The 9,897-nt window shown below is 43.9% G+C and overlaps 1 protein-coding gene across 2 annotated transcripts in view; it reads right to left on the bottom strand.

The window, feature by feature from the left end:
• The window catches only part of khsrp (KH-type splicing regulatory protein), an 11,116-nt gene extending 1,734 nt beyond the window's left edge, over positions 1-9,382 (bottom strand). Inside the window, exons 1-17 of one of the 2 annotated variants that reach the window (XM_050043571.1) lie at positions 9,149-9,380; positions 6,631-6,733; positions 6,498-6,551; positions 6,375-6,411; positions 6,218-6,276; positions 6,057-6,128; positions 5,908-5,965; positions 3,890-4,040; positions 3,579-3,677; positions 3,345-3,473; positions 3,069-3,171; positions 2,413-2,537; positions 1,998-2,294; positions 1,775-1,884; positions 1,595-1,686; positions 1,200-1,409; positions 828-1,021 (exon numbers count right to left, since the gene is read on the bottom strand). In XM_050043571.1, the coding sequence (XP_049899528.1) occupies positions 828-1,021; positions 1,200-1,409; positions 1,595-1,686; positions 1,775-1,884; positions 1,998-2,294; positions 2,413-2,537; positions 3,069-3,171; positions 3,345-3,473; positions 3,579-3,677; positions 3,890-4,040; positions 5,908-5,965; positions 6,057-6,128; positions 6,218-6,276; positions 6,375-6,411; positions 6,498-6,551; positions 6,631-6,733; positions 9,149-9,238 (1,983 nt within the window). In that variant the 5' untranslated portion in view covers positions 9,239-9,380. Of the gene's footprint in view, positions 1-812; positions 1,022-1,199; positions 1,410-1,594; positions 1,687-1,774; positions 1,885-1,997; positions 2,295-2,412; positions 2,538-3,068; positions 3,172-3,344; positions 3,474-3,578; positions 3,678-3,889; positions 4,041-5,907; positions 5,966-6,056; positions 6,129-6,217; positions 6,277-6,374; positions 6,412-6,497; positions 6,552-6,630; positions 6,734-9,148 lie in introns of those variants that run through there. The other variant, XM_050043570.1, reaches the window with a different exon arrangement.
• Positions 9,383-9,897: the final 515 nt, after the last annotated feature.

The raw sequence follows: 9,897 nt of genomic DNA on the forward strand, positions 1-9,897 counted from the left end.
GAGGTGGAGTTGCGACAGTAACAGATCAACACTTCACTTCAAATCAACAGGGTGAGCAGCACAAACAGAGCTCGGCATTGTTGTTGTGACGGTCGGCATGCCTAGTGACTGGAACCATAATGCGCATGTGCGAAAAGTCCATTTTCAGAGGAACTGCATATTGCACGTTTACATGACAACGGAGACGCTGCCGTTTCCAAAACGTTGCACTCTGGAAACCGCTTTCAAATCGTTGCGTTTTCAGGCACCCAAAACGCCGCTGTCGTGTAAACGATCGGCCAAAACACAACTAAAGTTTACCGTTTTCAGTTGAAATCGTTGTCGTATAAACGGGGCCCTAGTGTGTGTGTGAAGAATTTTATGCTGGATCAGTAATTAACACCAGCAGGGTGCCAAATAATGCTAAAATAGTCTTTTGCTGTGGGTGTCACACTGTGACTTTGGTTTTTAGATGATCTTAAACTGTTGACTGCCTGGATGATTCTCTATCTACCTTAATTTTAATAGACTCCCTATGGTATTATTTGGCAACACTAGGGATCACCGAGAATGATTACATGAAGATTAAGTCAATGAAGTCTGCTCTTATAATTGTTGTTCTTTGGAAAATAAAGAACCTTGTACCTCTGCTCTCTCTATTGATTCTGTCACAGTATCTCATTGTAAACACACAATGGCACATAAAACAGTTGGGGAAACATTTCTATAAAAATTGGTATGCAATATTTCGGCCAGTGAATGTGTTTTTTCGGCGGGCAATTGTTTTTAGCTCACTAGACCTTGACAGCTACAAGGTTAATTTGGGACACTGGTCATGGATGTGCTACCTGTTGTCCCTGCTGAGGAGCAGCTGGCTGTCCAGGCTGCCCTGGCTGTCCATAGTAGGCCGCCTGCTGTCTGTAGTACTCAGCCCAGGCTGCACTGTAGTCCTGCTGGCCTCCAGCTGCAGCTCCTCCCGCTGCTGCCGCTGGGGCAGCTACTGCTGTGCCTGGAGCGGGTGCTGCCCCTCCAGCTGGCTGGGCTGGAAAAACACAAGACACATAATTTGTGCAGGATGAACACACTCATGTAGTCAATGCATTTCATGGTATAGTGCTGACATCAGTATGATTGATTTACTAATTGTAATACTAACAGTACTGAAATGAATACAACCAATCCTCCCAGACAGAACCTTGTAGTTTCAAGCTCACACTCACTCATGCCCATCTTCTTGTAGTACTCCTCCCATGCTTTTGTGTAGTCTGGCTGGCCCCCGGAGGCCTGTGGTGCTTGACCCTGGTCCCCTGGTGCCGGTGCCGCTGCAGGGGCTCCTGGAGCCTGTGCTCCCATGGCACCCCCTGGCTGTTGGCCGTAATACTGTGCATAGTATGCTGCCCACGCTGCGTTCGGATCTGCTGCTGCCTTGTCTAAAGAGAGAGGAAAGAAAAAAAAAACAGGATAAATTAAGTAATGAAACAACTTAATATACCTCAAAAAAAAAAAAAAAAAAAAAAAAAAAAAAAAAAAAAAAAAAAAATTCAGAACAATTTTTGGAGGTAGGTACAGAAAAAGAATATAGAATGTAAGCGAGTGCACATGATAAGGTACTCACTGGGGTCATGTGGACCTGGAGCTTGCCACTGCTGGTAGGTATTCCCCCCCCAACCCTGAGGACAGTACTGGGGACCACCAGGTGCTGCGCCACTGCAGAGAAGAACAGGACCACTTAGACACAAACTACTTTTTTATCAATTGCCCCAAAAGGAAAAAAAAATTTAAGAGTTGTACTTACTGGGGTGCACCCCCAGGAGGCCCTGCATTATAAGGATTGGGATTATAGGGACCCATGGGTCCACCTGGGCCTCCTGGACCGGGACCACTTCCCACTGGACACAGTGGAGCCTGGAAAAAGGAAAAAATACGTAAAACATAAATCAGGTAGGAGGATGTGTTAACATTTCACAGCTGTTTACACTGTGTATTCTTTCTCCGCTCCGCAAGTCACTTGAACATACCTCAATCTTCTCCTCTATAAGCTGCTTTGCATGGTCAATCTGTTGTGGGGACCCTCGGATGATGAACATTTTGAAATTAGGGTCACCGTTTGGTGGTGGCTGACGAGAGATCTCCACAAACGCACCGCTCTGTTGGTTGATCGCTTTAACGTTCTCTCCTCCTCTGCCAATGACAAGCCCACATTTGTGTGCAGGAATGGAGAAGGCCATCTCTCCTCCCGGAGGACCCCAGTTCCCCTGGCCTCTGCCTCGCCCACGCCCACCAGGTGGCATCCCTGAACCAGGACCTGGGGGGCCCTGTGGAAGGGGACACGCCTTACATTAGGTTTCACTGTTCAACAGCAGAGTCCCATTTCTGTGTTCTGTCACCAACACAAAAAAAAAGATAAGTACTTTGAAGAAATTAAACACCTACCCCCTGCCCGCCCTCCTCTCGTGCACGGATGCTCTGTAGCAGGTCAGTGATGATTGATGCAGCATGCTGACACTGGTCTGGTGGACCCATAATATGGGCTATTTTATCAGGACCTGTACCATCATCTGTAATGGATGACAGAAGGACAAGCAGATTTATTGGTGGGGGTTTGTACTGAAAACAAAAGGACCAACACACACTGTGAGTACAGAGACCAACATATGCGTCAACAGTTCTAGTAATGTAAAGGAAAAACACTTGGGCTCGGCAGGTGACAGACGGCTTAACGTAACAGCAAGTGAACACACCGTCCGCGGACAATTTGTAGCCAACTTGACACTTTGCTACAAGCGGATCAGCTGTGATGTACTTTACGTTTTAAAACCAGTCGCTAGCAACTTCATGAGCCGAGTTGTGATGACACCATTATCTGGCTTGACTCGAGCTGACACGGACCTCTGCAAGTTTTCTCTGCAAAATTCTATCACTTTTTTTTTTTTTTTTTTTTTTTTCGTGGATCTTTGGTCTGAATTGGGCTTAGTGGCTTTTTCCCACCAGGCCAAGGAAGAAGAAAAACAGTTGTAATTACATGTATGACTTAAATGTAATAAAATATGGTGCAGTTTAATCTTCCAGAAAATGTTTGGAGAGCTCACCTGGTTTAAACTGTATCTTCACTCCAGCATCACTCTGGATCTTCTTTATCATCTCCCCACATCGGCCAATTACAACTCCCACAGAGTGGCGTGGCACGGCTATCTGTAAAATTACACAGAAAATTGTGATAACTGCTCAAAGCTGTCAAGTCTCACCCATTATTCAATATTATGGTAAAAGTGCATCATCCATTCACACATATAATGCTACGGTCATTCAGGATGAGGAAAATGGTCCTTATATACAAGAAGCACAGTTATGACAAGATTTCTTACGTCAATGCCGCCACCTCCGCCACCACCACCGCCACCACCACCTCCCATTCTTGAGCCGTATTCATTCCTGTCTCCATAACCTGCGTGATCCCTTTCTCGTAGAATCTCATTAACCATCTCCTTTGCTTGCTGAAAAAAAAAAAAAAAGCAACAAAAGACAGTGATTTGAAGGTTAAATAGGAGCATAACACATCTCCAATTCAGTCAAAACTGCCCATTGTGCTTTAAGAGTACCTGAACTTTGTAGGGGTCTCCAATGATGCGTAGGGGTTTATCTATGTTGGGTGGCTGGGATCCATCTTGAATAAGAATCATTTTAACTCCAGCCCGCTCCTAAGATTTTGCAGGAGAGGAATGTCACACTGATCACACATGGCAATTTCACTTAACATGTTACACCATTCACTGCAGTGAACTTTTAGAAATCAGCACAGAACTTTTTTTTACAGAGTAATCATTTTCTTTCTATTCTTTGTATAACTAAAACACTCTGAATCAAATGAGTCAAATCGTAGAGTTAAATTAAGGTACCCTGTGATTCTCACCTGAAGCTGTTTGATGGTTTCTCCTCCTTTACCTATAATAAGGCCAGCCTTGCCTGCAGGGATGATCATCTCCTGCATGGAACCACCTGACTGCCCATTGGTCGTTTCATGACCCCTTGACACTATGTCATCTATAAGTGCTTTGGCTCTCCTGGAGGCAAATTCAAATGAAAGAAGAGTGTTAAAATGACAGGAAATGGGGGACAAAGGTCCCCAGCTGGAACTGAACCAGTGAGATTGCAGTTGCATGGCATACGCTGTAACCATTTTGCTACCAAGACGCTCTGGGTCACACTAATCTGACTTATTACAGGCAGTGAAAAAAGCTCCAGCTGTGTCTACTGTAATGCCGTAGTCTTGAGCAGCTGCAGAGTTATCAAGAGGCCATGCATCTCATTTCAAAAAGCAGAAAAATGTACCTTGTATACAGCTGAAAGTTTTACTCTAAATAGTCATTAACCCAGCCCCAAGAAATTTTAATATTACCCTTAGGAAATGAACTAATGAAAATGAGAAGCATCTCAGTTTTAGCTGCAAACAGCAGCTCTAAGCTACCGTTTGACAGCCACAGCGTTTGCCCTAGGGGCCTAATATTTGGTAAGGAGGTTGTGTGAACATGTGAGAAGGTGTGTCTGTTAATGTAATTTGGAAAACGGCGGGGAGGGTAGTGGCTTATTGCAAAAAGGCGCATAACTTCAAAATGGATTCGGAGACTTGCACATGATTTTGTGGAAATACTGTTTATGAGCCAAAGGACAGCTGCATTAACATGTGGATGCACTCCTACATGTGGTCTCAGCTACTGTGAATTTGTGCTCGATTTTGTCAGGCAAGGTTAGGACACTTTTGTGCCCTGAGGTGAGCCTGAAAGGCTGTTATCTCAACCCAATGCCAGAATAAATGTTGGCAGTGTACATTTGTGTAATCCATGGATATGTAACACTTGTACATCATTATGTAGCAGATACGTTGAAACTGTACATCTTAACAACAATGTGACTGGGGCGTCAGTAACTTAGTGGATAGAGCAGACGCCCCACGTACAAGGCTGTTGCCGCAGCGGCCCGGGTTCGAATCCAGCCTGTGGCCCTTTGCTGCATGTCATCCTCTCTATCTCTCTCTCTCTCCCCCTTTCACACTTGGCTGTCCTGTCCATTAAAAAGGCAAAATGCTCCCAAAAAATATCTTTAAAAAACAAACAAAACAACAACACTGTGATTAAGATGTGGTTATCTTAAGCCACAAAACCCACTTGTTTATGGCTAGTAAAGGATCATGTTTTAACTTTAAAAAAAAAAAAAAAAAAAATCTTTGGTGGCACAATTGCTGCAGGAAACGCAGTGATGACTCACTAAGAACACCCACGTTCAGTGGCAGAAACACTGCTGGAAACACTGCAATGTCTCGCTAAAGAACAACTGGTTATGTTAGTTGTTGATCGAGCAGTGGTCTGCAGCCTGGCAGTCATCTCGCTTAGATGTCCACTATCCCTTGCGCCTACCGATGTAGAAGCCACCTCATATACGTTATCAGAACTATGTCACTTTAGAAACATTGATATGATATGTATGAATCATGCAAACGTAACTTATCCGTGGTTTCTAGAAATGTACAATGCCAACATCTTCGTCTGGCAACTGGGCTGGATAACCACCATTGATTTCCACTAATCAAGCTGGACAGCAGTAGCACTGGGGACTTGGACTGTGAAAGCTTGGCTTGGAAACTGAAGTATGGACGGTTCAAGTCTCCACACAGACCGAGTATGGCGTGTGGACTAGCAGCTGGAGAAGTGCCAGTTTGCCTCCTGGCCAAGGTGTTCTTGAGCAAGGCATTGGACCCCTAGACTGCTTCAGGGGCGCTGTATTATAGCTGACTCTGCACTACCCCTCTGACACCGTCACTGCATGTGTGTGTTGTGTGTAACAAGAGTGACAAACCAAAGAGTCACATTTTAACTGCCACTGTGCAGATTAACAAAGAAAATGTTACTAAATTAATCAAAAAAAACAACTTACTGTATGGCGTCTGGTGACCCTGTCAGAGAAACACTTCTATCTGGAAGACCAGCGCTGTCTGTGAGTGAACAGGAAGATAAGCATTAATCCAAGAGAAGCAAGAAAACCCATCACACTGTGTTGACTTCTGGTGTTAGCACATATCTCACCGTGCGCAATCTGGACCTTGCAGCCAGAATCTTGCTGTATTTTGTTAATCTGTTCACCCCCTCGGCCGATGACTAGGAACAACAGCAAAGACAGTTAGATTGAACACGTGTAACAGAGGCATCATGTCAATGGTTTAGAAAACGTCTGTGCATGTACTTACTGAGACCGACCATGCCATCAGGAACCCTGAACTCTTCTGTCATTGTGGAGGGCCTGACACTGCAGACAAGTAAGAAAAAAACAACAACATGTAAAGGAAGTCATGACCACAAGCACCGAAAGTCTTCCTGTAAAAGACACAAAAAATAACCCTTTACCTTTGTTGGGACAGGGCAGCCAGCTGAGCTCCAATGGCTGTAAAGGAAGGAAAAATGTGGTGAGTGGCTGGAAACTGAACCGAGTGCGTGTTTGTAATAGGATCAATGAGTGATTTAACGTACACAATGCAGAATCAATTTCACTCTGTGATGCTACCTTCTTGGCATCGGGTTCATCTGAAAACATAAGAAAATGTGAGTCAACAATGTGGACTAACAAATGCAGACTAAGTGCCCGTTTGTGCCCATTTTTCACCTGCTTCTTCCAAGGAACGTTTCTGTGCTGTGAATGGATAGTTCTCAGCTCCTCCGTTGTTGCTCACTGAGGGAACACCGTCTCCACCAATTTTAGCTGCAATCTAGAAAGACATACATGGGATGACGCGTCTGCAATACACCCTAAAATAGCAATGAACTCAGGGAGTTTTTCTTACAAAGAAAGATCAGCTCATTTAAAGGGGCACTCGGCAGGCACATGAAGACCAATTTACTCACAAGGAGCATACACTGATGTTGTCATCTGTGCCTGGAGACTACAAATTTAGAACAGACAGCCTTTATTGAAGTGTAAGCACCATAGCTATGGGTGACATTCAAATGCTTTGTTGAGGATTTTTCTACTGAATCTAATTTATGGACGTTTTAATGCTTCCACTAATGTGCAATGACATCATCAATATGCAAATTAGCATATGATGTCATCTTGCATTTGAAAAGTGTTGGCAACACTGCTCTTTGCAGTGTGTTTAACTGCAACTTTTTGGCCAAGACACAGGCCATGTGAAGCAACACAGCAGTCGGCCTTCGTGGTTCCTAGTCGTTTGATGTCGGTATGGTGTGTCCAGACCTTAAAGGGGACCTATTTTAAGGATTCCTAGGTGTTATTTTCATGGCCAAAGAAAGTGTAATCAGTATTTGAGAACCTGAGCTACTTTCTTTCAAAGCCAGAAACCAGAGAAGGAAATCTCAAAAGTCTGCTCAACAGACAATGGATGGGAGCCTGATTTTGTGGACCCGCAGAATGTTTGTTTTCTTTTTTATACCCAAATCAGCTCTATTTTATCATAGTGTTTTCGGAAAATGAAAAAGAAAATGTACCCATATACTCCGATCATGCCCCTGGCTGCTCTCAGTGTCATCCATAGCATCTTTCCCAATTCACTCTTCATAGAGCAGCTCTAGACTTTATACCCTATGACATCAAAAATTTGAGTTTTAGCACTCTGGTTTGGGGGTTTGGAAGAGAGCTGTTCATATTTACAAATAATTTTGGACTGTCTTAGACCATAGGGTGAAGTTCCCCTTTAAGACTCGGACAAACTTTCTACATTGAATGTCTGCAGAGAGCTTCAGTCACACAGATGCGCATAAGGTTCTATTCATAGTACAGTTGGCAGTCAGCTTCAGCCCTTGTCAGTAGACTGGAGGGGTGGGAGGTAAACTTTCTGTCCCCCTGCTGACATTGGGTGGAAGTGAAACTAAACAATGCTGCTGGGTGTAGAGTGAATGGCTGTCAAATATCCAACTTTAAATTAACTTCCTCAAGGAAGCTGGCTTGACTTCAGTGTTTTGGACTGGTGTGGAGCAGGAGACTGGACCATGCACAGGTGGCATGCTTACTATGACTACAGTTCACCTTGCAACAAAAAATGGGCTGCACGCGGACATCTGCATAGGGGTCCATGTGGACCCTCACAGAATTGAGGATGTGGAAACTGAGATTTGTCCTTTAGACGTGAGGATATCTCTTTCTGCTGTATCAATTTTGACCTCTCATTTTTTGATCTATACCTGGTGTTCATGAAAGTGCTATAATAAAATGCCGAAGTACCCCTTTAATGTTTCTACATAAGTGAAAACAGGGACTAAAATGAGTCAACCATCACACCAACAGTGCCTTGACTAAAGCTGAAAACATGGAATAATCTATAGAAAGAAAATCAATACGCTACAATTTTGATAATAAATCGTTATACTTGATAAATCAAAAAGGCAATAATGCCAAACACTAGGTGCAGCTTCTCAAATGGTAGATTTTTAAAGCTTTTTTCTGTGTAATTTAACAGTTAATTGCATATCTTTGGGTTTGGGGCTGTTCCTCGACTAATCAGGTAATAAAACATGATAGTTTAATCATCAACCAATAATGCAAACAATCATTAGTGGCACATCTAACCTTGATAACGACAAAGACCCGTAATGGAGCTTCACACTTTGACCGTTAAAGAAATATCCAACGAGTAGTGAAATTTCAGTCACTAAATAAATGAACATCCCTTTGTCCATTTGATGCTAGTTATCAATACAATGTAACAAGCGAGTCAGTTAACCTTATTTTCCGATGATCCTAGTGTCACAGCAATGTTGTTTATTGTTCAATTCTTCTAAAATGGCGTTTTACACATGGAGGAGAGTGAAACTTCACGGTCAGCTTACCGTTAACTGAAGTAACTACCCAGGCTAACTTAGCTTAAGTAGCTAACGTTGGTCTATTTAACTAACCGTTAACTCAAAGATGCCGGTAGCGACAAGTCGGTTAATTTAGCTATACATGAAAGAGTGACCTACGTTGTCGCCGCCGCTCAGTTCACCCCGAAAACATTTCAACTGACCACACAACCTGGCGAGGGTAAGACAAATGAATGGCACTGCTAATAGCTAGCTCGCTTGCTAGTTACCTAAAGCTAACGTCACGGGTAATTAAGCTAGCTGCGGTTTCCCACCAGCTAACTAGCACGCCGGCTCTCTTTTCTTGTCGCTGAGCGCTTGATTACCTGTCTGGCTCGTTGTACTGCATCAGCAAAAGCGTCTTTTTTCATCCCAGCGCCGACTCCATTAGTCGGCAAACCGCCGTAATCAGACATGCTGCTCACAAGGGGCAAATAGACACAGGGGGCAGGCTGGATAGCTTTGGCCGGGTCGAGCTGCGCAGAAGCGGGAAGGCTAAACCGGAGCGTACGGGGACACCAATGTGCGTGAGACTGCCTACCAGCCTACCACGCCGGCAAACTTCCCTGCTTAAAATAGCCAATCAAAGATTCTTCAAACACCGCGTCTTCCACTTCTTCCTTATACCTTTGCGTGTTGACATCCAACGTCATACAGTAAAAACACTGCCACCTCCTGGGCTGGAGGCGGAGCGCTGATCAGACTCTACACAGGGGCTGTCAAACATAAGGAGCGCGGGACAGAACCAGCCCGCCTGAGGGTCCAATCTGTCCGACTGGTTGACCTTCACACCTAATATTGATGCAGTTGGTGCAAGTTTCAGGAGCAAGTTAAACAGTGAGTAGCTCGATGTAAAATGCTGCTTAACAGGCTTTTCACCCTGACCAAAAACGATAAATACATATTTATCTTGGTCATATTTAAACATCATGCAAAATATTGTCAGTCTGCAGCTTCAGTACAAAATGATCTGTATCAGACTTCTGACTTCTGGCATTGCCAGTATGTTTGATTTGTAAATAATTTGAAAGGCAGCAGATAACTTAACCTGCTTCCTCAATAGCTTCCACTTTAG

Source organism: Epinephelus moara, chromosome 5, assembly GCF_006386435.1.
Source record: "Epinephelus moara isolate mb chromosome 5, YSFRI_EMoa_1.0, whole genome shotgun sequence".
In the NCBI taxonomy this organism is placed as follows: Eukaryota; Metazoa; Chordata; class Actinopteri; order Perciformes; family Serranidae; genus Epinephelus; species Epinephelus moara.